Source organism: Homarus americanus, unplaced genomic scaffold, assembly GCF_018991925.1.
Source record: "Homarus americanus isolate GMGI-L3 unplaced genomic scaffold, GMGI_Hamer_2.0 scaffold53604, whole genome shotgun sequence".
Lineage (NCBI taxonomy): Eukaryota > Metazoa > Arthropoda > Malacostraca > Decapoda > Nephropidae > Homarus > Homarus americanus.
Genome location: NW_024742288.1, coordinates 984316 through 1012156, shown reverse-complemented (window position 1 = coordinate 1012156; position 27841 = coordinate 984316). Strand labels below are relative to the sequence as shown.

The 27841-nt window shown below is 40.3% G+C and overlaps 1 protein-coding gene across 1 annotated transcript; it reads right to left on the bottom strand.

The window, feature by feature from the left end:
• Positions 1–2738: 2738 nt before the first annotated feature.
• Positions 2739–4235, bottom strand: LOC121876715 (shematrin-like protein 1). The gene is made up of 2 exons (XM_042382073.1): positions 4131–4235; positions 2739–3173 (listed from the first exon to the last, which is right to left on the bottom strand). The coding sequence occupies exons 1-2, from the start codon at positions 4140–4142 to the stop codon at positions 2880–2882; spliced, it is 306 nt and encodes a 101-aa protein (XP_042238007.1). The 5' UTR covers positions 4143–4235; the 3' UTR covers positions 2739–2879.
• Between the last annotated feature and the right edge of the window lie 23606 nt (positions 4236–27841).

The window sequence follows — 27841 nt, the reverse complement described above, 5'->3', positions numbered from 1 at the left end:
ATGAGAACCAAAAAGAAATAAAGAATATGGTTTATGTTGTGTATCGTTATTTTTAGTAAATTCACCTTGTGGGGCAAATGATTCCGACGTGAGTAACATCAATACTTCTCGTGGAATAAAAGAATCGGGGAAAAACTGTTCAGTGGTTCTTAGGCTGGATCGAGACAACTGTTTATCTCCTCGCTATATTTTATGCCCGACTAACAACACAAAAGTTTGTTCAGTCAACCAAAATATTATCTCAATAAATTCCTGATGACAACAAACCAACTTGGATGATAGTTATATATCTGATGCAGTTGACAGCTGTTTGGAGGACATCTGTCAACATGAAGGCCAAAATAAGAGAGTTTCATAACAGCAGTCTTACCATCCGTGGTAGGACCTGGTTGGGTGTGGCTCTATACAAGCAAGTTGTCGTGTGTGTGTGTGTATATATATTTTACTGTAACGGGAGGAGGTGGTGGTAATCAAGGAAAAATACACGTTGAATTTTGTTTGTTGTTTTACATATATCTATAAACGTCAATGTATAGATATTACATTATTATCATTATTTTCCTTCTGTAATAAACAACAACACTTTTTTTTTCCAGTTGGTATTGTTGGCCTTCTACCTGTTCAGTTTCCTTATTTGTTGTGGTGAGTCAATGACCCTCGTGTTCTGTTTTTTTTTTTTTGTTCTCCTTTCTACTTGTAAAAATTTCTCTTCGCCGCTTTAGTTGTTTAAGGTCGGTATTTATTTATTTATTTATTTATTTATTTATTTTATTTTTTTACTTTCCATTTACAGTATATCTTCCCGGGGACGGATTGTGACTACTGATACCGTATTTACAAGAAAATTCGGGCGGTCCTAAGGGTAAAGGAACCTAACTAGTGGTGAAATGAAACACATATTACAGTAGTTCTTTTGAAACTTATTTTCATCAGATCAATATATTGCAATGTTATGTAGGTTACTGTAAGTTAGTAGAAAAAAAATCGAAATATAATACTCCAAATATAATGTATAGTACAACACATACGACGTTCCTTAAACGAATTGGGTGAATTAACGCATTTACGAAAACTGATGGAAATTGTGCATTCATATATACGTGACACATCAAAACAGTTTATCGGATAATACCAACACTAGATTGCAGCAGACATCTCAGACATCATTTACCGAAGAAGAAAAAAAACTTCCACGTTGAAATAAGATCATTTATTAACACCGTAAACCGTAACACTCTCCAAAAATAAAAATAAATGTAATCGGAAATTTCACTAAAAACTTTGTTACGACAAGAACTACAATGTTGGGACACTGTGTGAAGTCTGATACAAACAGAAGAAATTGTCTGAGTACTTAGTAATGTAGAGTACTCATGTTATTTTGTTTTTAGATGTTAAGCCCGTTGGTGTGTGTGTGTGTGTGTGTGTAGATTTTCACAGGTCACACACACACAAGGTGAAAACAAACACACAACCTTCAGGCATGCAGCGTATCTCGTGTAAAAACATTACCGTGATAAGAGTTAGTTGCTTCATACTTAGCGGGAATTACCAAATTTCTCCTCATGTAAAGTATAAATGGGTTTATTTTAGTCACAGCCTCAAGGTTTTTCCTCTTACAGCTGAGTGAATGAAGTGACTTTGTGTTATCGTTAGCTATAGATTATCTTCCAAAGGCTTATTGATAACAGTAATGATGACATCAGTGGCATTGTTACTGGATATAATGATAATAACAGTAGTGGTAGTCGTAGTAGTTGTAGTAGTAATAATAGTCGTAGTAATAGTCTTCATAATACTAACACTCTTATTCTCTTAGGCGAATAATCTCACGTTTCTGAATACAAATACCATTGGAGTATGTTAAAAAAATATAAGGTGATCAAATGTTTATTATTATGATTCCTGGTGATCAAGTCATTCTTTTTCAACTAAACCATTCAAAACTTTATTCCAGCCTCCAATAAAGATATAAAACACATCTTTTAAAAACTTTCCTGCACGTATTCCATAAATCCAAGAGTTTTTAGCGCAAGAACTTTTTATCCCTGCTTGTGTGGACTTGAAGCGTCGTTTGTAAGTCTTTGAATCTTTCTGTGGGTTTATCTTTGTTTGTCTGTGAATATCTGTGTATTATTTTAGTCTGTGAATTTCCCGGTGAGTCTGTCTTTCTGTGAGAGTTTATCTATGAATCTCTCTATATCTCTGTTCATGAGTCTGTGAGTTTTCTGTAAGTAAACTTGTAGATAAAATACTGTAGGCACGACAGGTTATCTAAGTTGAACTCATCTTTTATGTAACTCGATAAAAAAAAACCGCTTGGGTAAGATCTCTGAAGAAATTATACAGGTTTAGGTTAGTCAGTGACATAGCCTGACATACCTAAAGTGATCAGAGCATTACAACAAATAATTCAGATGATGTGAATATTAAGCACCCCCAGTCTTACGATACCTAGGGAGTGTTAGGGTTAGGTTAGGATCGTTTCTGTTAGCATTACGGTGATTATTTTATTTATTTTTTATCAGGTGAATTAAGCTGGGGTGCCTAATCTTCACATTATCCATGATTTAATTCTGATGCTGTCTTGATAATCACCTTCAGGCACAAACACACCAACAGTCTCTAATTTCACTTATTGTTTCAGATATTCTAAATAAGTCACTTCATCTCTCTTGTTTCTCTCTACAGTATATCAATAAACAGCTATCATGTTACAGGTATTCATGAAACACAAATGATGCTGCCAATACTTTAATATTTGATAGGGGACAATATCATGCTTAAGGGGAGTTCTTTACTGTGTCCATGAGGGGGATTGTACTGTTTGGTTGGGTACACATGGTGGTAGTCATGGTTGTCCTAGGATTTACTGCCACTTAGCCGTAAAGACTTTTCCTGTAACCGTAGCTGTAGTAAGGCAGACCGTAACTATAGCTGTAGTAGGGCAGACGGTAGCCATGGCTATAATAAGGGACTCCATAGCCGTAGCCGTACAGAGGTCGGCCATAGCTTAAGCCGCCACCGTAGCCGTAACCATAACCAGGGTCTGCTGCGGGGTCTGGGTCTGCTGCCGGGTCTGGGTCTGCTGCGGGATCTGGGTGTGCTGCGGGGTCTGGGTCTGCTGCGGGGTTTGGCATTGCTGCAACAACATTAAGCAGGACGACGAGGATCTGTCGGTACAAAGAATGATAAGTTAACTCATGTACAGTACATCTCTCTCTCTATATATAACTGTACCATGTGCTCGGGTGTGGGGCCGAATGTGGACATTTTTAATACTAGTTGTGTTATTTTTATGGAAACAGGAACAGGTGGAGACAGTTTTGTAGGTACATTATATATGATTTCAACTTAGCGTAATTTAACCAACCTAATCTGACCTAAACTAAGTCATTACTGCTTCTTTAAAGTACTAAATTACGTCTTAAATTAATCACAATTGATATTATTTCTCAAATAGTCATTCACGTTCTTAGAGTTATAACAATAAAAAAAACCTGCAGTGTTTTTAGGTTTAATGGGAGGGTTTATTTTCGAAAATTCCTTTTTGTGTGTGTGTGTGTGTGTGTGTGTGTGTGTGTGTGTGTGTGTGTGTGTGTGTGTGTGTGTGTGTGTGTGTGTGTGTGTGTGTGTGTGTAATAATAATAATAATAATAATAATAATAATAATAAACGGTTTATTGAAAAAGTTTGCAGCCCGAAGGCTGAAAATATACATTGGACATAAATGACTTATTACATACATTGGTGGTTTAACAAAAGCCTTCATTAGAGAAAGGTGAAGGAACATACAGTGAACATACAGATTAATGTTTACACACGTAGATCATGTGAGCTGAGGTGTTGAACAGCAGACACGTAGTGTAGTAACTCCCTCACAGATGGCGTTATGAGGGGCATCACGTGGAGTACTAGTTCCCTCACAGGTGGTGTTATGAGGGGCTTGACGTGGTGTAGTAATTCCCTCACAGATGGTGTTACGAGGGGCCTGATGATGTAGTAATGTGTGTGTGTGTGTGTGTTGGGGGGGGGATAATTCCACCAAAGGGACTTGTTGTCAGCTAAAACTGTGTTGAGACACAAGAAACTGTTGTGCATAATATAGAAATTCTACACTTGGGACTCACCAAGACCTTCATGGTTACGATGTATCACTCTTCTGGTGAACGAGGAGATGACTGAGTGTGTGTGAAGAGGCCCTCTACTCTTTTATACCCGGCCACTTCACCACCCAGATCACCTGGCTGAGGAACTTGTCACACTCCAGGTATTATGCGTCTCGGTGTGGTGATGGAGCTGAACAAGGCTGCCAGGACAACTGTAGTATGAGTTGGTTCATCTCTCTAACCTTAAGTCCATAAAGAATAAAATATGTCCCCAAATTTTAAAACAAAATATTATAAGTAACGGACAATGGCCACGTGTGTCCCTTAAACGACGCCGTGTGAAGAGACAGACAGCTGATGAGGCTCAAGTTATTGGAGCAGCTAAGTTACCACAGCTGATGATGTTTATTAAAGCCTAATAATTGCATAGTTGTTTTTGCTGTCGTATTTCTTTTCTGCATGATCTATAAGTGACACCTCCGGGACAGTGGCATCCAGCTGCCAGTCGACCCCAGTGAGGGTTCACGAGGACGCCGGGAGCCAGGAGAGGGTGCCGCCGCTCCTTGTTTGTCCTCAGATGAATAATATCCGTTTCCAGTCTGTGAATAATTGTTATTCCTCATTTATTTTGTTGTTTCCCGGAATTTTAAGTAAAAATATTTCATCGGGTAAAAATAATTAATAAATTTATCTGAAAGTTTTCACTGTTATGAAAAATAGATGTATAGTATAATATTTCCCACCTGCCACAGAGGACGAGGTTCTTGACCGCCTCAAACCTGTGGCCACGTGTTGTGTACAGTGTCAGGAGAACTTCACGATAAACAACTTGTGGGTTGATGAAAACTTTTGATAGATGAAACATAAACAAATTTCTCATGTAATATAATAAATACATTAACGTCAGTTTTAGATACAACAGATCTAAAAAATGGAATTCTTAATGCAACAAAAATATTTATAGTACATGTTATAGCTTTTTATAAAATCTGAGCTTGTTAGGCGAAAAATACGACAAAAAACGGAGCTGAACAACTACATGAAACGTGTAGTTATTTTCCTACAATGTAAACTTATCCTGTGACTTAGTTCTTTAACCCGAACAAGAATATATATTGATATGTTTTAAAGAAAGCCGGAACGCCCGTAGCCTGCATTTGTCAGTCTGAGGCCTCTACCCTCAACCTCTCCTGACACGTAACATTACTTGACCTGAGCATTCTACCTCGTATGTGATTACCATTATGACATTACTCTTTGGGTGAGGCGGATAGTATTTTTGCGATAGTTGGAGGCTGCCTTAGGAATCGTTATCTGACAACAAGCACTTTCGGAATTTTATCGTCACGATGAGCTAGCAACCACTTGAAGGACAGTTGTCAACAGCCAAGGTTGTCATGATTATGCTTAGAGAAGGTGTGGCGTCCTGTTGTTATGTATGGATGGAGGTGCCTGGGTGAATGCTTACTTGTGAGTTTTCTGTACAAAAATGTTGCAGAAGTTATAAATAAAATGATGAAGATGATTGTTGATCCTATAAAGTAAATCATAAAATTACAATTACTCGAATCGTCACTTCAACTCAATAGATATGTCATATACTTAGACGACAAAGACACTCAATTCTACGCAGACACATGAAAAAGAAAACACGCACACACGCGAGATCCCTCGTCCGAGAATTGCTGTTCGACACCACAACCGCATCCAGCCCATACGAGCACGAACTGATCGCTAGAAGAACAGCCCAGTCCCAACCATTGTAAAAATTATCAATAACTTGTAATCAATCAGTGTATTCACTCCCAGTCAATCTCACTTTTTGTACTGTCACTGTGTTGAAATGCCCTGCAGTATAACCTTCTCCCCACCTAGTTATTATATATCATATTTGTATCACTTATATTACATGTATATTATTTGTAAATCAAGTGACCCATTCCCCAATTATGTAACTGTATATTTTCAGCCTTCCGGCTGCCATGCTCTTTCAATAAACCGTTAATTATTATTATTATTATTATTATTATTATTATTATTATTATTATTATTATTATTATTATTATTATTATTATTATTTATTACAACGACAAATACACGCAAGTACACTCGCTCATATGCGAACGCAAGCACAAACACACTCACTTATGCATGTTTAACCACACTAAGGAGCAGTAAAGTAACACACACCAACTTATACATATAACAATCAAATTCACTATAAAAACATTTTGAACCTGGGTAAGTCTCGTGGAGGACAGTGATTATACCAGATTGTGTTCTAATAGGCGTCCTTGTCATTGAATCTTGAAGGACTTCCCAAGGCCACACGTCAAGGTGCCTTGAGTGAGAGATATATCAGCTTAAACTGTTGTCACGTCCTTATTCCCCCTTGAATATTTTACAGTTTAAGTCATATCGAACTCCGAGCGTCATTATTGCCTCTCTCTATATACCTGGCCAGCCCATACATGATTCATCTTCCCACATTATAAACTTTATTAAGATTTGTTTTCATCTTTTGGTTTCATCTTGTTGTTTCTCTTATGGTAGTGTTAGACATGTAAACGTAAACATCACTTCACTGCTGTCTTTAGTCCTCACAGTCACATATCTTTTTACACCCACGACCATTAAAGTCTTCCCACACTATAGGCCTAAATATATACACTTGTCTTATTCATTAATTCTTCTTCTTCTCCTTCTCCTTCTCCTTCTCCTTCTCCTTCTTCTCTTCCTTCTCCTCCTCCTCCTCCTCCTCCTCCTCCTCCTCTTTTCATGGTAAAGATTTTGGCCGACATTAACATCCGTGTCTCCCTTTACGGTAAATCCCATCTTGAATCACAAATCAAGGTCTAGTGTGGCACTGTTCATCTTGTGTGTCTACTGCTCACCAAAACATACCATTACTACAGTTCTTTTCACTTTCCCTTCACCAAAAATGATCAGATTTTCACTACTTTCCACCTGAGCGTATCATTAATACATTTCTATTCACTTTTCCTTCACCAGAAATTATTAAAGTTTTCACTACTTTTCAATTTAATAACAATAATTGCTTATTAAATGAATCATCGCTCTCAGTCCCTGGAAAACAGAGGCATCGACTTGATTCATCTTCTAAGTCAAACAGCTAGTGCATTAAACCCTTGTATTTCTTTCCTTCACCAATAGATAGGTGGTCACTGCTCACTACCATTTCCTCACCACGTACTCTGGGCTTCAGTTTTTCTTTGTGTTGGATATCTTATTTACGGCTTTTGTTATTAACGACGACGATTCTGCTTCATTATAAAATCAATGATGATGATGAGTGGTGAACCAGGGATGTTGTCGGCGGTGCCACTGGATGAGGCTGTGGAGTCCGATCCTTGACCCGCAGGCTCTATCGCACATTGGTCAGGACAGCTTGTGGGTTGGGTGGAAGGTCTCTAGGAGCGCGATTGTCTCCTTTCCCTCCGTACACATCTGGCCCTATTACGCTCGTTCTCTTAGATGTTTGACGCCTTGGGTACAATACGAGCGCTATAGACTACGGTCGGATGCATTGGTTTCAAGATCCGTTGGAAGAATGTTTTACTCTCTCTCTCTCTCTCTCTCAGGACACCACACCCTCGCCAAGAATTATCCTCACAACCTTGAGTCTTACTAGTGTCTGGCCTTCACAATAGTAAGGACGCTCGACCACAACAACATTCCATAATACATTATGATTTTTCTTTCAAATATATTTGCATAAAATTTTTTTCTATGAAATTTATTTCTAACGCAAACTCCAACTATAGTATGATATACTACTACTATTTTGCTGTCAGTCGGAATCGAGTATGACGATCATGCAACTATGGTACAATAATATGAGTTATTTGAAATGTCAACTTCGTTGGTTTGCTCTGGGGTGACTCGAGAGGCCAATACGAGACCGGCAGGACCGTCAACAGATATTGCATGTATGGAGGGGTACATCTAGTGCGGGAGGGGCGGCGGCAGCGTCTTTCCAGCGTTGGTGCTTGCCCGCCTCGGTCTGCAGTCGGGCTAACTCGAAAGTATTGACACCTTCTTATGTGGTGCTCCTCCAAGCGTTACGGTGTGGAGTAATCGTCTCCAAGGTAAAGGGGTCGATTTGGCACTTTTTCAGGTTTGTCTAAAGGCTATCCTTATACCTTTTCCGTTGTCCGCCAGCGTTACGTTTACTATTCATTAAGTGACTGAAAAGTAGCTGCTTTGGCAGTCTACTGTTGTCCATGCGGGTAACATGGCCAGTCCAATGTAGTTATCCATGGATAATGGCAGCCTCGATGCTCCTACAGTTGGTGTCAGCGAGAATACTGACATTCGTTCTCTTGTCTTCCCAGCGAACTCGGAGGATGGAACGTAGACTACGATGGTGAAAGTTTTCAAGTGCCTTAAGGTGTCTCCTGTATGTGACCCATGTCTCACTGCCATATAGCAGGGTGAGGAAGACCACATGGATATATGTGCAGCTTGTAGATAATTTCAACTCCCTACAGCTGAAGACTACCATGTTCGCCAATATGGGCTACCTTTTGCCCACAGCCTTGGGTCACTTTCCAATAGCCATCTTTACGGGAGCATCTACAGATAGAAGGAATGGATGTGGATGGTATCGCCTTATTTCGGGCAATTTTCCTCAGACAATAAATGTATTCAGAATGATCCAAGTATGTGATTGTCCTGATCTAACCTTATATACCTACTTGTCTACATAATCACCACTCCATCTATCTATCTCTGCCATAACCCCTGCACACCAACTCTCCAAGAACTTCATGCAAGAACAGACTTAACACGAATTTTTTACTCTAATTAAAATTTGTTCTGGTAAGAGTTTGGACTGATGACATTAGCACTCCATAATGTTAAGTCGTGTCCATGAGTCCTAGAAAGAAACTGACCACTTTTCCTTAAGTTTTGTTTATCTGTCGTAACTTACCGACAGACCCGGCCAATTTCATGAAAAAGTTTAAAAATCTCTCTCTCTCTCTCTCTCTCTCTCTCTCTCTCTCTCTCTCTCTCTCTCTCTCTCTCTCTCTCTCCGGGAATCAAAATACGATAGAAAATAGATAAACTGTAGAGAGGGAAAGAAATGCGCTATAATTTTTATAACCAATTTATAGTTCTATAATTATCAAACTTCATATTTACTTCATCGTGTGTGAGGTTAACTTGTGATGCGTAGGTGTTAAATGTGTGTGTTTCTTAATGTGCTGTAGTATTCCCATGTGTTCTCGTGTTCTTGCTTTTATTGCACGTGAATGAGTTTCTGTGCACTATTAATAATAATAATAATAATAATAATAAACGGTTTATTGAAAGAGCTTGGCAGCCAGAAGGCTGAAAATATACAGTTACATATTTGGGGAATGGGTTACGAGTTACAAATAATATACAAGTAACATAAGTGACACAAATAAGACATATAATAACTAGATGGGGATCAGCTCAAACTACAGTTCATTTCAACATAGTGACAGTGTAAGGAGCAGTGTTTACCGGGAGTGAATACACTGATTTATTACAAGTTATTGATAATTTTTACAATGGTTGGGACTGGGCTGTTCTTATAGCGATCAGTTCGTGCACGTATGGGCTGGATGCGGTTGTGGTGTCGAACAGCAATTCTCGGACAGGGGATGTCAGGTGGTAGTAGGAGCCGGTGTCGGGATGGTGTAGAAGCTTCTTACCAAATTTGCAGATAAGGTCGTGGTGATGGTCAGTGAGAGTCGAAAGGGTCAGTGTGTTGAGCGCTTCTTGATATGTGGAGTAGGAAGAGGAGAGAATAATTTTGCATGCCCTCTTTTGCACTTTTTCTAGGTGTTTACGTTGTGTGGCATTTAGGGAGGAAGACCAGGTATTGTGTGTGTGTGTGTGTGTGTGTGTGTTGCCATAAATGCAGTCTTGGGGTGGCTCGCTGCTAACATCCGGCCCAGGTGAAATAAACTGAGGTGGTGGCTAATCTCCACGTGATCACATGAATTCCAGTTGAAAAAAAAAAAGTCTCACTTAGAAGGAAAAAACATGTCAGGGAAGGCATCTGTTTACGTCTGTTGACCGTCAGTTGGGAGGAAATTACCCCGTGTAACCGGTTGGTAAATGGTTGGGAAGATATTTTGGAGTAATCATCGTGACCGTGAATCCGAGAAAAGAATGTTCAAGGTTCTTATTATTGTGTTGATCTTGTCTCACCCCGACGGAAGTGTGTGTGTGTGTGTATGTGTGTGTGTGTGTGTGTGTGTGTGTGTGTGTGTGTGTGTGTGTGATGAAGATTGGTTTATAAATTGCCCCTTGAATTGATTTTAAAATGTCAAATGACGAATGATGTATTTTGAGTATCAATATAAAAGGGATGTTATATAAAGCAGAGAAGCTGAGAGAGGAGAAGGACAAACACTGGGCATTGAGGTTCACAGACCATCAAAAATTTGCTTCCTCCCTCTTCCCTTCCTGCCTCGTGTTCCCCCCCCCCCTCCTCCACTTCTTCATGTGTGTTTCCTCTTACTTTCCTGTCTCATGTACCCTTCCTCTTCTCTCCCGTTGCCTCCACCTCTACCGCCCACTTCCCCTAGCCTCCATTTCCGCCAACCACTCTTCTACCACCACTCTCCCACTTCCTCCACCTCCGTCACCGACTCTCCCACTTACTCCACCTCCGCCACCCATTCTCCCACCGCCTTCACCCATTCTCTCACCGTCTTCACCTCCGCCACCCATTCTCTCACCGCCCCCACCTCCGCCACCCATTCTCCCACCGCCTCCACCCATTCTCTCACCGCCTTTACCTCCGCCACCCACTCTCCCGTCACCTTCACCTCTGCCACCCACTCTCCCACAGCCTTAACCTCTGCCACCCAAATTTCACCTCCCCATCCTCCTCTTCCTCCTTTTCTTTCCCACAAACCCTTACCCCTCCACCCTACAGCTCCTTCCCCACCACCCATTCTCCAACCACAAACACCCCTGTCTCCTTATCTTACTCCTCCACACTTCCAACCACTTTCAATTCCTACCACAAACACGCGCCCCGCTTATCCCTTAAATACACCCCGACCTCTCACCCTCTCAGCTCTCTCTCCCTTCACCACCCACACCTAGACTCTTCCTCTCACCCCCCCCTCCCCCACCCCCTCACCACTGCCCCACATCAAGCTCTCCACCACCACTTCCCCCACATCTCCTTTGTGTGCTAAGACCGGATATTGTAAGACGTAGAAGCAGCAACAGGTATCCGCTCCAGTTCACCAGGCGTATCAAGGTCTCTCGTCAGATACCCGGGTCCACTCCCATGACACAACCCTGAGCTGTTATTGTCTCCTGGCTGGAATGAGACGTACTGTTGGGTGATATTGGTTGAGTTGCTGGGCGTGGTGTGTGTGTGGGCGTGGGCGTGGTGAAGGCGTCCGGCCCCGCTATCTGGCGCTGTGGCGTATCGTATATGTCCTACTTTGCACAGCAGAGCGTAGAGAAGAGAACGTTGATCGTGGCTCTTAAATAGTGACAGATAGTTGATAATTCTACGAACTTTTTTTTTAACTCGTAATATTTCTCAGAACATCCTTGTCGAAATGTCTATTTGGATTTGGTTGCTTCCTCTGTGTATTTCCGATATATTAATTTTGTGCATGTTCTTATATGTTATTTTCACGCACTAAACTCAGCGTGAACATGTCTATAACTGTGTATGATTATTGGAAGGTTCGTGTTATTTATATGTACAATAAGTCGGTTTCACATAATTCTGTTCCCTTTATAATGTGTACACCTGTTTCAGATACGCACTCATGCACACTCATTGGGGGATAAGATAAACACCTTCAGAGTTTAATCGTGATGTATACGTATCAAGGGTTTGGATTTATCTAAGGTTCATCTTCAGCCATTTACGACTCCTCAAACACTTTTAAGACCTTTTCTTCCTGGTCTTGGATGTTGTAATATAACTTATGAATCCATCTGTTCTGACTGTACAGGCTGACGAGCTCATACATTCCTAACTTTCAACAATCTAGCCTCTGAACTTATTAGTGACTCTCCTCCCACTGTGAGTAAACTGTGTGAGTCCTGCGAGCTTAAATGATAACTCCACCTAATAAGGCAACATTTCAAGATGATAATCAAACATTGTAATGAAACTGATCTTCAGATATTAGGATCACTTCACGCAGAGGAGTCGAGACCAGAGCTAAACTACACTGAGATATATATCTCTTCCTTTTATGAGAATACAGACTTGTTTTATAAGATAAGTTCGTTTCAACTGAGACTTTGAACATCTATTCGAACTTTAATGAATCCTGTTAATATGTTTATTTATATTACATCAAACTGCTTTATTAGTAACAAGTCATAACATTAAAATATAACTCTAGTTCACATTACTTCAAGCGTGTATTTAATTATAAATTACATAATGTATCATGAAAATAATTATTTACCAAGACTGAAAATTGTGTCACAGGACTTGTCGATTTTTTGCTGCATTTTAAACCGGTGTTAGTCAGTAGCGGCCGGAGTTACCGCACTCAGACTTTGTGAAGATTAGTGCCAGGAATACCCTTTGCCCTTAACTACTATTGTGACATCACTACTAATAAGGGAGATATTATTCTTTAGGTTTATACATATAGTATAAATTTGCAATGTGTTTTAAAGTAAGATAATACTTAACTTTACTATTGTTTTGGTCAAATTTCATATTATACAATGTTTTGCCTCCGGTCATCCGTTTTAATTCAAGAAATATTATGGTTTAATGAGATGTTCATAAACTAAACCCGAGACAGTGAGTCCTATAAACAAACTCCCTAACTACTGAATATATCTGTGTTTACATTTACAGCTCTTTAATAAGCAAACTACCACAACACAACCTTCAGCAGTGTCTTCCTTACTCAATGCCGAAAAAAGAAAACTCTAAACCCTTCGACATTAAGTATAGTCTCCTCTCGGCGCTAAGCTAGGACCGGAGTGTTAAACTGAGAGTGAAATGAATATTACGAGGCGCTTGTTCTCCTGTCATAATTCTCACGGGTTTTTGAGACGTTTTACATGTTGTTGCCTAAACGTCGTGTTGATTATGTCATTAAATACATATTTTACAACCCTAAACATATGCATACACACGAGAATATATCTTGTTAGTTTACTATTATAAGACTAAACTCATTATCTCCATTATAAACCTCTATGCATTTTATATCACTTTACATCTGAACATTTAAATAGAATACAGATGAAGTAAAGAGAAAAACTTGAGGTTATTTTAACAGTAGACAAGAGTAATGTTATAATTAATCCCGGGATACATTAACCATTGGTCACAAAATATGGTAAAATATACAGAGCATGTGGTTGGATCAAGGTTTTCCAGCACCATACTAGCAAGGTTCTGTATAATAGTATCAGAAAGGCTTACTGTTTTATGCATATTTTAGGAACCGAGTATTCGTGTGGGTGTGGTAGTGTTTTTTTTGTTTTTTTTTTATTCTCTCTCCCCGGGTTATATTTACCTACCAACCACAAGCCTAACAGTGTAGAAACTACGTGAGAGTTCTACGTAATGATACTCCCACACCACTGAGAAACACGCATCACTTCCACCCACCCAACCACGCCACCACCCAACCCGCCCGAGGTCAGGGTTGCTTTGTACACTTAACTATAATTAGAGGGATTTAATGGAAAAGATAATATATAATATTTACATCAAAATCACATTAAAATATGTTGAAATATTGTAACCAAGATTCTATAATTAGCTTTGTTAAATCGTCGTACTCAAGGGGCGAATTCATAGTGCTCAGGAGCAAGGCATTGTGATCAAGGGGATAACGTAACAACAGTCATTTTTTGGGGCCCATAAATACACTGTTACCATTTCCTATACATAAAACTGCCTCCAGAAACAGTATCGAACCACTCTAAACCTTGAACCAACTCTCCAAATGCATTCCGCTGGTATTACGAACAAAACGTTAAGCTTCACCCTAACAGTGATCCTCTTACAGGTTATTTGTCTACATCCGGTTTCCCTTTCCTCCTAATCTCTGGTGCGTTACTAGTCTAAACCATAACGTAGGCTGCCGCAGTGTCTGATTTGTAACTGCGGCATCGAGGCACTGTCCTTCTATGGCAATATTCAGAATACCACCACAAAAGCGAAAAAAAGACGATTTATTTATTTTATTTTTTTTTTTTTTTTAGGAATTAGCATAAAGGCGATTCAAGAGCTCGTAGATTATTGTACCGGGTGAGGGTGGTGGCGCAGTTTTATTTTATTGTGAAAAAAAAAAAGTTATTTCAGAATTTACGTACAGTGGGTGTGATAGTGGTAAGTCTCTCTCTCTCTCTCTCTCTAATCTCTCTCTCTCTCTCTCTCCGCCCTCAACTCAATACCACCACAGGGCTCACAAGCTTATCGACTTTTGCAGTCCTGTCAATCAATCTCCAAAGTCCTCAAATCCAACCGCTTTCATCTGCCAGCTCTCTCTCTCTCTCTCTCTCTCTCTATACATTAAAGGGTTTACAAAAGCTTATCGACTTACCGGCAACTTTTCCACACTACACACTATGTAAATATATTTCACTAACAAGTATATTTTGTTTTACTACAGTGCACTTAATATACACTCGGCTCACTACACAGCATATTCATCTCACTGCACACTTAAAAAATATATCGGACTTTATACTTAGAAAAACAATATTACTACACACTTAAGGAATAAAATATAATTACATACTTATACACTTTTTAATACACACTTAAAAATTATAATAGCACACTTATTCATTTTACATGTCCTCAAATCCTTTCTGAAATCTTTACTATTTCCCTTTAGAATCGTAAACATATAATTTTTTTTTTAGCGACGATCATAGTTCATTGAGTTTTTATACGCTAAATAATTTGATAATTATTTGGCAATTTTTATTCATTTGTGTATATTACATTTCATTATTCCCGTTGTGTATATTATGTATTATTCATTTAGCACCACATGTTGAGTCGTTAGATGTTTTATTATAAGAATGTAATTATTATTGAAAACTATATCGACGGGAAGTAATGGAAGGACGTTTTGATTTTGTTTTTGTTTTTACGGGAGAATTATATAGTTCTTTTGGTTATCGTGATCTATTTCATAAGTTTAATTATTTCGTATCATTTTTGTTCCTGAATTATGGCACAGCTCGACTCAATAGCTTAGAGGATTTATCTTAATATGGGAAGATAAATAGAAATACAGTTATCATTGGAATAAAATTTACCGGGATAGGGATTTTGTTACTTTTATTAATATTATTTTTATTTTTATTTTTTTTTTTTTACTTTTTTTTACAGAAGAGAATAAGCTTGACTTTAATCACTCACCCCACCAGTCGCTGGATGAAACTCCCCACACCACTATCAATACAGATCCTATCAGTCCCCCCTCAAAAAGAAAAAGAGAACGAAAGAAAACGAGAATTTTTTTGGCTGTCATACTGAGATACTTGGGGTGGTCAAGGGGAGGGAGGGAGGGAGACGGTAGGAGAAAGATTTAGTAGGCAATAAACATAGTTAAAGCAGTGGTTAAGACTTCAGTATACGCGTGTCCCTCCAACTGTGCCATGAAGAATGAGCCGCCCTGATTCTGTGTTCCATGATGCTTAACCGTTCTGGTATTATCGCGAACCATTGCTGTATTAGTGTCGTGTGGGGAGGAATGCTGGTGGTAGTAAAATTAACTCTTGTTGATGATACTCTTGGTGAATATATGTCTAGTTGTTGGAATTCTTGTCTCTCGCTGGTCAAAATAGCTCTTGTAAGTGATACATTGTTTCTGTTGTTGGAAATATATCTTGTTGTTTGTTCACTGTTTTTGCTGATGGATAGTCCTTTTATTGTTAAGTTTCCTCAATCAGTTTGTGCCGTGAAAGGTTGGAATTTCACTTCACCATCACTACACGTTAAATAATTAAATGCAAGTGTAACAGCTTCCTAAATAACCGGGATAGGAATGTTTTCATAAATCAGTAAGGGTTCAGGTAATGGGTTCGAATCACTCTCCTTGCAGGGGTCGTTTATGCAGTGAACCTTTAACCATCTGGAGGTTAAATATTTCAATACAAATCACAGAGTGACGCTTACATGGGATTCATTTACATTCAACTGGAGTAAAATATCAAGCAACACTTTCCTTTAAATTAATCTACATCTTTGCTCGTATGTTTTTAGCAAGGTTTTCCTCAGTCGCTGATGAAGCGACACGGAGCGTGGTAAGTTACTGCTGCAGGCGGCGTGGCTTAACCCGACTTAACTCTGCTAGACTTAATTGTACAGTTGTATGCCTTTAGTGACTGCCTGACTCGCTGCCCCAACCTCATTCCAGGTTAAGTTCTCCTTTATAATATTTACTTCCCGGGTCACATGAAGATAATTCCCCTAGCTTATTACACGTATTCATTAAGCAACCTAACCTAACTCCCAGGTGACCTAAGGAAATTTAACCAAGTGAAGTAAATTATGGGGGGTGGGGGAGGGTTTTGTTCATGTTATTCAATACTTATTATAATCCACATCTTCCAAAACGAATCACAATTTTGTTGAACATCAGTGACTGTTGTTAAAGATTCTTCCATGATCACCCTTAAGTGAACCAAGTGTGTTGAACTCATTCTGACGTCTAAATTAAAAAAAAAGAAGAATGAATGAAATAAAAGAGAGGATCTCCGGTAATACAAACTGAAATAACAAGATCTATTAATAAACATAAGCCATTCATCAGAGGAGGAGAGACGAGGGTAAAAGTAAGGGTGAGTGATGGAGTGGGGGAGAGAGAGAGAGAGAGACAGACAGAGAGAGAGAGAGAGAGTGAGGAGAGCATTGGAAGGGTCAGATACTCATTCTCATGCCACGTTTAGAGAAATATATACACAGAAATTTTGGAATATAAAGAACAAGAACAGATCCACAAAACTAAGGGATAGGGAATTTAAATATATTGTGTTATGGGTGTGTAGAGCCTCAACAAGACCATCAGGTGTGAAGACTAACATTAAAGGTTAAATATATTCAACTAGAGACTATGTATTTACTAAACAAACTTTTTTTTTTTTTTTTTTAAGAATCATTTATACCCCAAGAAGATGAATTTATATGTTTTCTTTGTTAACATCCGTTTTCTGTTGACCAAAAGACATAAAAATATTGACTTACATCTCCAGTGAATCCAGGTATTGTAGGACAGGTGAGGTAAGAGACCAAATTACTTCATGACTTGATTGACTTGGCTGAATATACGGTTCTCAAGAGGGATATCATATGACTGAGGTTCTAGAGAGTTGTTATAGTCATATGTTAGCTGGGTAAATAAACTCTGTGAAGGAAGATCAAAGTTTAGGTTTGGTTAGGTTAGGTTAAGACATATTTTGTTGGGATGGGTTAGGTTATGTTGTGTTTGATCGGGAGAGCTTTGATTGAATTGGGGTATGTTAGCTTAGGTCAGGTTAGGTTAGGTTAGGTTAGATTAGGTTAGATTAGGTTAGGTTAGGTTAGGTTAGATTAGGTTAGGTTAGGTTAGGTTAGGTTAGGTTAGGTTAGGTTAGGTTAGTGTTGCACATCCTCTGGACACGAGAAAAACAGAAATTTTCGCCGCTTGATATATCCAACATCTTAAGTCTTTTCAGAAGAGAATAAGCAGGTTTTTATCATCCCTCCTTATAACTGTTAGCGTTGTGGTTCTTTTTAACATTACTGCATAACATCACCTGAAGAATAGACACCCCACCATAGTGAAAGTTGTTGTTGTCGAAATACTAAAAGTTATTAACAAATGAATCGTAAACAGTCCGGGAAGTGTAGTCTGTTGGTTGCCTTTGATCGTCCCTGCAGTAGCATTTAATCCCATAAATAAACACGAAATACTCAAAGCAAACTCTTCGCCTTTCCACACATTGCTTTTCCAGTTATAGAAAATGGGAATTTTTCTGTTTTCAACATTTCAGCACAGACGACATTACACTATGACGCTTAAGCTCTCTGTGTTGTTGTAACCTTAATCACTATCTTGTACCGAACTCTAAAAATTATACGGGAAGTTTCCAAGAAAATGTTTGACGAATATGTAACCTCTAATTAATGTAACGATTTGAGTCAATTCATTGCTGATTATCGTCTTTGTCATACCTATTTCTCCTTAAATAAGTCTAGACAGCTGTGTGAAAACCTCTAAAAAAAAGTTTATATACAGAGTAATTCCATACAAATTAAGTGTTTTAATGGTATCTGTGTTATACGGGAATGTTCAGGAGTAGCGAAGGACAAATATAGGGAGAATGCCTACAATTCGATGCATATACGGAACACAAGTCCTTCCATATTGTACTGCGGGTATCCGAAATATTTCACATATGCAATTTCCACCAATGTTCACAACGGTGTGCGAATTTTGGGAACGGCGCGCGGTAGTAGAGCAAAAAAAAAAGTTAGTGAAACGTGAGATACAGTGTAGCAATCTTGTATAAATGAACTTGACTGCTGCTTTAATTTAATGTGTTATATGTGTTCAGTGGGAGAGACAACTTGTACTGGTTCTCGGTTTTTTCATTCATTCTCTTTTTCGGTAAAATATTCTCGAATTTAATCTCTTTTTTCATTTAAATACCAATCGTGTTGAAATTTGTAAGGCAGTTGTGTTTATTGAATGGACTGAAAAAAAATGGCATTCATTGTATAGAAACTCCCACTCAATGTGTAGGGTGAAGAGGTGTGATATTATATAAAAAAAAACATAAATTGGTCTGGCTGTTCGTTGGTACCATAATAAACTAGGTTGATTACAGGTGACTCCAGTCGTGTCAAAAGGTAAATATGACGACCTGGAGTATTAATCTATGTTTATTCTCATTTTCTTACTAAATAATAATAAATTTCTGAAAAGGATTATATATTTAGATTCAAAATATGGACGTCGGTGGTGAATGAAAAAATAAATACGTAGGAAAAGGTTTAAAAATTATCATCGAAAAAAATAAATATACATATACAGCGCTCGACAAAGATCTCTGGAAGTCATTTTGTGGTTTATGATCATGGGTTTAAAGGGAACGTGTGTGTGTGTCTGTGTGTGTCTGTCTGTCTGTCTGTTTTAATGGCTGGTGATACTCAAGGTGTTTCTGGGAGAGATGTGTACAGGTGTGTTGTCACGACCCATCTCCCCCTCGTTATCCTTCGTCGCCCTCCCTCCATCACCATTACCCCCTTCATTCTTCACCCACCACCACTTCTCCACTCCTCCTCCCCTCTCCAACACCTCCTCTCCCCAACACCTTCCCTCCATCACCACCCTATCACCACTTCCTCCCCTCCTCCCACCACCATCACCTTTCTTCCTCTCCCCAACACCTCCCCTCCATCACCACCCCATCACCACTTCCTCCCCTCCTCCCACCACCATCACCTTTCTTCCTCTCCCCAACACCTCCCCTCCATCACCACCCCTCCATCATCACACACATCCCTTCCTCCTCGGGATTTACAATAGGCCCTTGCATCATAATTCTGTCCTTCTCTCATGATTGGCAAGGCGTCTCACCAGTGCCATCCTGTCATCCAATCTCCTTTATCTTACCTCCAGCTGGTGATGTGTGTGTCTGGTAGTTCCAGCGGGGCTCTCAATCCTGTCTTGATCACATATCACTAAGTTCATACATATATTATTTACTCTGATACCCTTACATGTTAATGCCTCGGAGAACTTCCATTAGCATTTCTTTCTTTTATGTCTACATTCTTTTAAATACTATGGCTTTGTCTCGCCTCCGGGGTGTGTGTGTGTGTGTGTGTGTGTGTGTGTGTGTGTGTGTGTGTGTGTGTGTGTGTGTGTGTGTGTGTGTGTGTGTGTGTGTGTGTGTGTGTGTGTGTGTGTGTGTGTGTGTGTGTGTGTGTGTGTGTGTGTGTGTGTGTGTGTGTGTGTGTGTGTGTGTGTGTGTGTGTGTGTGTGTGTGTGTGTGTGTGTGTGTGTGTGTGTGTGTTATACCCACAATACTCCACCTTTTTCCTACACAGTTATATAATAAGGTTCACTGCCTTCCTCCTCACCTGGGAAAGAGTCTTCATCACCCCGGAATGACCTGTAGTAATAATACAGTGTGTTGTCTGCTGGGTCTGCCTCCCTTGCCACTATGACACCTTTTTTTCATTATTTTTTCTCTGCTGGACACACACACGTACACACTTTTTTGTGAACGTGGATGATAAGTGATCGGTGAGTCGTGTTCCAGGATAATGGTTAACCAGTGCAATCGGCGAGTTGTTTGGTTATCTTTAGTTATTTCTTGACATGTGGTGATGAACTTATAATCTAGATGTTGTGGTGGTGACAGCTTTTACACCTGAAACAAATTTACGTTTAGGCAACCACGAGAGGCAACCATTATTGACGTTAGTATCACACACACACACACACACACACACACACACACACACATCTTGAAAACACAAGAGGCAAACAACATTACACCTTAAAAGAAAATGATGAAATGTGTGTGAAAGTTGTGGAGGTTGAGTGAAAGAAAACAAGAGCTAGAGGTAAGGACGGGAAGAGAAGAAACTAAAATATTGGTGAAAGGTGAGACTTCACATATTCATTATAGTAAAGCTGCTTTGGCCAGGAGGGAGGAAAGAATGACGAAACACGCAAGAGAGAATATTGAAAATGTATTGGATGTTAGCAATGTTAAAATACACTGAATGTTACCAGAAAAAATAAAGAAAACAGACAGAACTCGGGTAGATAGATAGATAGATAGATAGATAGATGTATGTCAAGAGATGGTACATCCTGATAGACCAAATACATACCGTCAATATAAAATGAAAGAAATGGATGATATGAAGATTAACCCCAAGCTTATTTTACCTTCAGATTAACCACCCAAACGTTAACCTAACCTTACCTACTCAAATTTAACCTAACATAACACACTTAAATTTAACCTAACCTAACCTAACCTAACCCAAACTTCAGGGCAATAGGGAGGGGTAAGACGCAAGAAGAGCCATAGTCAGACACGAATTGTATTGATCCTCTCCAAGGTCGACTAAGTTCTCCTCCCAACAGCACTTTACACTACTAGAGGAGCTGATAACCTCCAGTTGCGTCAGATCACAGCTTCAACTTGTATTAATTAACGTTTGTGAGCCTTTGATCAATCCTTTACCCTGTGCCAGATCTCCGGTTACCGACTCACAGCCCTCGGGAGCTCTTGACTGTCCTGCTCGATCTCATGTGTTTCATTGTCTGCATATGTAGTAACCTGTGTTCTGTCGCACCTGGATTTGTGAGTCACTTCTCTTTATCTGGTTTATTGAATACGCCACTTCTTGTTCGACCATTTAGGTGACCTTTGGGTACAGTGGTACTAATTCTCACGCTGGGAGTCCGGGTTTTCAGCCTTAATGGTGTAGATTGAGTTTCGTGTGTAATAATAATAATAATAATGTGTGTGTGTGTGTGTGTGTGTGTGTGTACCATTATACCTACAGTTGTATTCTTATGTCAACAGTATCTTGAAAAGCCAGTTCTAGTTCACCTGTACGATGTCGTCCGTCCCGATGTGTTATGGTCGTTAACGTTATTGTCGTTGACGATAACAAACCTCAACCACTTAAGTTATAACCTGAAGATTATCTCCCACAGTTTATTTCACCTGATTTTTAAACACCATAACGCTACCTGTGGACAAGGTTAGGTTAGATTAGATTAGGATATTTAATCTGAGGGGGAAATAAGCTCAGAACTAATCTTCGGATGAGCTTATATATATAGAAACACCCAATTGATTTTTCTCTTGCTTTCTCTCTTTTTATTATATTTTGGTCATATATTTTCCCTAATCGCCGCGTCTCCCCACCTGCTCCAGCCTGCCAGCGACGGCCTGCAAATTATGACAACGACAATTTCCACATGCAAATAAGAATACCCACGGGACCAGTAGCGTTTAAACATGTAGGCAAATATTTTATTGTTTGATTTATTGAACGATGAAACTGCAACGAATTGAAAAACGATAATTAGAATACTCTTGAAATAGTGGAATAATCCTTCAATTATATTAATGACGCCAGGTTATTACAATATCTCAGTTGTGGGTCTGTTTTCATTATTGCTCTACACAGTGTTGATGGACTGCGTCGTATTAGTGTTTGTAATTAGATTCCTGGTGTCTAATTTATTATCTTCGTACCTGTACCTGGCCATTAGACATATGAGGTAAAGACGATAATTAAAGAACATTAGTCAAAGTCTCATCACACGGAGCCTCCAACAGGGAACGGGTGGCTGGGTGGGTGGGTAGGGGTTGCCGCTGGTTGAAGATGGATGTGGCGCCATTAATTGATGCTTCCCCAGGCGCGGTACACGCCAGAGTTTGACATGTGATACACGCCTTGGCTCAGCCTCTTCCTCCTTCCTACTATCATTGTTTCCTCTTCTTCTTCCTACATTCTTCCCTTATTTTTGTATTTATCTCATTGCTTTATTCTTTCATTCGTGGCAAGAATATACGTGTGTCTGATATCATTTGTACATGGCCTGCAATTTTAAGCTTGGCAGAGTGAGTTAATCAATATATTCTAAAAGTAATTAAATCAGAGTGGGAGAGTGTGTGTGGTGTTAGTGTGTATGAATGAGTGTGTGAGTTAGTGTGTTTATGTGTGTGTGTGAGCGCGCGTGTGTAGTAGAGTGATTGAATGACTTGAGTGAATAAAATTACCATGTGAATGCGTGAGTTGAATAAGTAAGTGACGTGAGTAAGTGAATGGCTTACTCACTCACTCACTCACTCGCTCGCTCGCTCACTCGCTTGCTCAGTCATTCATTATTAATATTCATGGTACCTATCTGACGCCGGTAAAATTATTAACTAGATTACAACCTCTGGACGACGCGGCAGACGTGATGAGAAGCTGTGGATGGCTGGGATCGATAAAGTCATACCAGGTGTTGGGAGGAAGGTACAAGAGATTGGATGAAAGGAAGAACACTGTTGTGGGTCCTTGGGTGGCAGCTGTAGAGGAACTAGTGAAGATGTGTGGTTATCTGGGAGGCTGTAGTGGTGAGGGAGTGTTGGTGATGGGTGGAGTGGTGTATAGTGGTGAAGGTGATGGAGTAGTATGAGTGAGGGAGTTGTGGTGGTGAGAGTGAAGGAGTGGTGATGGGTGGGAAGTGATGGAGGTGGTGGCGATGAAGAAGTGTTGGAGTCGTAAGAATGAGGAAGTGGTGGAGGGAGGGAGTGAATGGTGGTGACGATGGAGTAGTGGTGATGAGAGTGGGAGTGGTTATAAAGAGGCTTCTCCGTCATTTCATACATATACATCCAATTCATCTTCTCTAATATTCAAGGATTAAAAGAGGGTGGGTGAGTACTACCATCTGTGGGAGAAATAGATAACTAGCGCCAGTGTATTCTACTTTCTCTCCTCATAATCAATGGTCTGGTGCTTCTACGTATACACCAGACTGCTGATTATGTAAAGTGACTTTTATTTTACTCACCCTGACAAATTTTGGTATGATATTTACTTGCCCGATTGTTATAAGAGAAAAAATTAATAAACATTTTAAAACTCCAATTTATTGTGTGTATCGACTCACAGATCACTTGTCTGCCTAAATGTCTTTGACCCCCACCCCTCTCTATCCAGTGGACAATTGCAGCTTGCGGCGGTAACCTTTATCACGTGATGTCGTAACTCCTGTCACCTCACCTCACACCTGCAGGGAGATGGCACCTATGATCACCTACCCTAAATTCCACTCACCCTAAAACCTGGCGCCAATGATGATAACACTAGTCATGTGAGGTCAATTCATGTTTACAGCCTCTCAGCTTGGTGGTTCCTCTGAAATGTTAACAAGTTGACCTCGACTGACTAGAGGCGTGTTGACGGCTTATTGTAGAGATAAATTACATACACCTGACATGGATCACTAATCCCGGTACACTGATGACAAGCGATCCATTGACGGACATCCCTAGTTAAACGTGTGCGGTGAGGTGGTGTCAGCCAGGCACTGCTAATCTACACATCCTGGTATAAACTGATACAGATATTCATACATATTCTTCCTGATCTGTCTTGTCCCTTCAGCCATCATCACCACTAACGTTTAAACTCATCATTACCCAAAAATGTCACCACTACCCCAGTCTCGCCAACACCCGTCCACAGTTGTTCCGCTTACAATTGACGCTGATGGCCGCCACAGTTCTTCGTATCTTATTGTCCACTTTTATCACTTTAATATTTATCCCCTTTACCTCATTTCTTTCTTCCCTTTCCCACATGCCTGGACATTCAATAAGGCAGAACACAAGTATCAATCTGCGTGCCAGACATACTACACCACTCACCACAGATTCTCCTCCTCCTCCTCCTCCTCCCTCCTCCTTCTCCTCACCTCCTCCTCCTCCTCCTCCTCCTCCTCCTCACCCCTCCTCCTCACCCTCCCTAAGCCCTTACTTTCTCTACTCACTTACCACACGAACATTCCCACCGACAAAATCCTTCCATCATTTATCACTGAGTCTTCTTCATCGCCCCTCCCGTTCACCGGTGGCTCTCCATAGTTCCCCAGTCATCCCTTATACTAGATTCCTATCTCGACTTATTGTTCTGGTTGCCTAGAGGCTCTAGCTAGACGATTAAGCGCTATACAGTAATCGCCATTTAAATTCCGTTGTACCAGAAACTCCTTGATGGCAGAGGGAAGGCGAGTTCGTCCGTGTTGGATTTACAATAGCAATCCCGAGCCTTGGTTAAGTACACGTCCCTGGTGATTGGAATGATCAAGTGTGATTAGATTCTGGTGTGTGAGAGTGTGAGAGGATTGGGCGTCGATAAATGTTGCTGTGTTGGCCGCGGGGAAAGTACGGAGAATGAGGTCAATATATTCTGCTGACTGTGAAGACGATGACCTGGAGCGTGCTGCAGTGTAAATCTGGGGGTTATGTGAGAGTGAGTGGAAGTTGATGTTTACAAACTTAATCTCTCTCTCTCTCTCTCTCTCTCTCTCTCTCTCTCTCGTCTTCCACAACACTGGAGACGTCAAAGGCGTTAAAGTTAGCCACAAGGGAGTGAAAGGAAGCATCTTAGCCTGGCCTGGCTGAGTCACAGGAGGGGAAGTGATCACCAACAGAAGTCTGAAGGCGAGAAATGGTGGTGCCTCATCCATCCCCAGCCAAGCGTTGGAAATTGTTGTATTGAGAACTCTTCACAACTGTTTCGAAGAGCGATTTAATTGATAGAAAGCATTTGCAGTTTAATGGATTCAATCGTGTGATAGAGGAGAAAATCTGTTCTCAATTGGGCTTTGCTTAGTTACGAAACTGTTGAATGGTGCAGCAGGTGGAAGAAAGAGCACAGTCGGGAATGTTGGAATCTATTCATCAGTTGCTTGTAATGATTCTCAAAGGCGGAGAAACGAGAACATAAGAGACATAATACTTAAGAAATATAAAGGTACTATTATTGTAGGTTTTTATTAAGCGCATTTAAATCTACTTTGAAGCTTCTATACTATAAAATAATTATAATTAGGATATATTTCCCATTTATATATTATTTGTTCTCTTAGTCTTTCATACCCTACTCTTCCATCCCCCACTCATCCATCCCCCACTCTTCCAACCCCCACTCATCCATCCCCCACTCATCCATCCCCTACTCATCCATCCCCCACTCATCCATCCCCCACTCATCCATCCCCCACCTCCACTCCATCCACTCATCCATCCACTCTTCCATCCCCCACTCATCCATCCCCCACTCATCCATCCCCCAGCGTCCGTGTATTTATTTGTCTTCAATGGATGGGTTTCGACTGGCCATTGGAGTGGGGCGCCTCCTCTACGCGTCCATCACTGTATATAAGTGGACAACCCTGATCTCACTCACACGTCCCCCTCCTTCCCTCTCTCCCTCTCAGTAGCACGATTCCTTCCACCCTCCTCCTCCTCCTCCTCTTCCTCTACCCCTCTCTCGCTCCCACATTCCCTCCCTCCCTCTTTCTCACTCGCTCACACTCTCCCTCTGTCCCCTCTCCTCCACCTCCACACTCTCATTCTCAGTCAACAGTTACGTATCGTACAATTATATTCAGTGCAGGTTAGGTCAGGTTAGGTTAGGTTAGGTTATTGTGAAATAAGCTGGGGGACTAATCTTCATGTGATCCAAACATTTCTATGGAGTTTTTATGCTCACCGCTGATGACGTCATCCTTTCACTCCTTCACTACTTCCCATATCTCCGGTTTACATCATTTACACGGTCTTAACTCTTAAAGAAGGTCACTGAGTCGTAGTTCAGTCCAAGGGTCAAGTAGTGAGTTACTCTTACAACTCAATCACCCAGACCAGAGTCAGTGAAGAATGGTAACAAACAAACTCACTCAGAGAAGCTCGTCGTAGGGAAGATTATCCCCGGAGGAGAGACCCATTTAGACTGAGTAGTCCTTAAGTCGAGGACATCCTACTGGCGATCCCTGACTCCTTTTTTTGTCCTCACCATATCCCACAAGGCCCGCGTACTGGTATAAATCTTCGTCTTATTACCCTCACCACACTCTGCTTCAGTGGATCAACGTCACCCTCATGCTCTCAGTTGTGTGTCTATAGGGGTAATACACATGGCAATATCAAAAGAAGCCTCGCTAGCGCTCATTGTCCAACACAAAGGGAAGTCCAGCTCCTCTGACCTGAGGAGTCGCACAACTGCACTTATGAGGACTCCATGTGGCTCTGGTTGGTTTACAGACGCTTGGTGTGAGATTGGAAGTGTGTTGCCACCCCTCCACCTACACTCTGTTTTCTACAGTGCAGACGAGGGGGGGGTGATAAACTTAGCCTCTAGACGTCTGTTTTTGCTCTAATATGTTCTAATATGGTTTCCAATTAAAACAACATATTCAATATATACATAAAATGTATTAGTGTACACAACGCAAAATTTTTAAAGTGAAACTCAATATTCTATTACATCAATATTCCCCCGTTCCTGTCCCTTGCACTTCTATATTTGAGAATAATAATAATTCTACATGTAGGTTATGTCCTCTGTAGAGAAAAAGTAACACGTATGTGGTTATTGTGTGGTCGGTGAGGGCGGAAAATGTTTATATTTTTCAACAATCTCGACGCTATGAACGCTGCAAGATTGTGTTCACACTTCATGCATACAATATGAACCTCAGTATTTTTTGTCCATTTTCTTTAAGTTTCATGAAAAACGCAATATTCTCTGTATTCATTTGTTTACAAGCTAGCTTTTATCAGATCATTTTCTTCCTATATCTTCCCTTTTCTTTTAAAATAATGTTTATGAAAAGTTGTCCAGTTGGCCAAAAAATGATGACGAGAGAGAGAGAGAGAAAATAGTGGTTGTAGAGGTGAGACGAATAAAAAAGACATACAGAAAAATGATAGATAGCCTGACAGATACACAAACGAATAGAGTGGGATATAGATAGACAGAGAGAGAGACAAAGATGGACCAAAAAAAATGATGACCGGAAGAAAAACGAGAGAGAAAGAGAAGGATTTGGCGCATGTGGAGAGGAATTTACGTTTAGTGAACGTGTGCAGGTTGTGACAGTTGTCTCTCTCTCTCTCTCTCTCTCTCTCTCTCTCTCTTACACCTGGCTGCTGTTGGCTGGGTTAAAACAATCGTC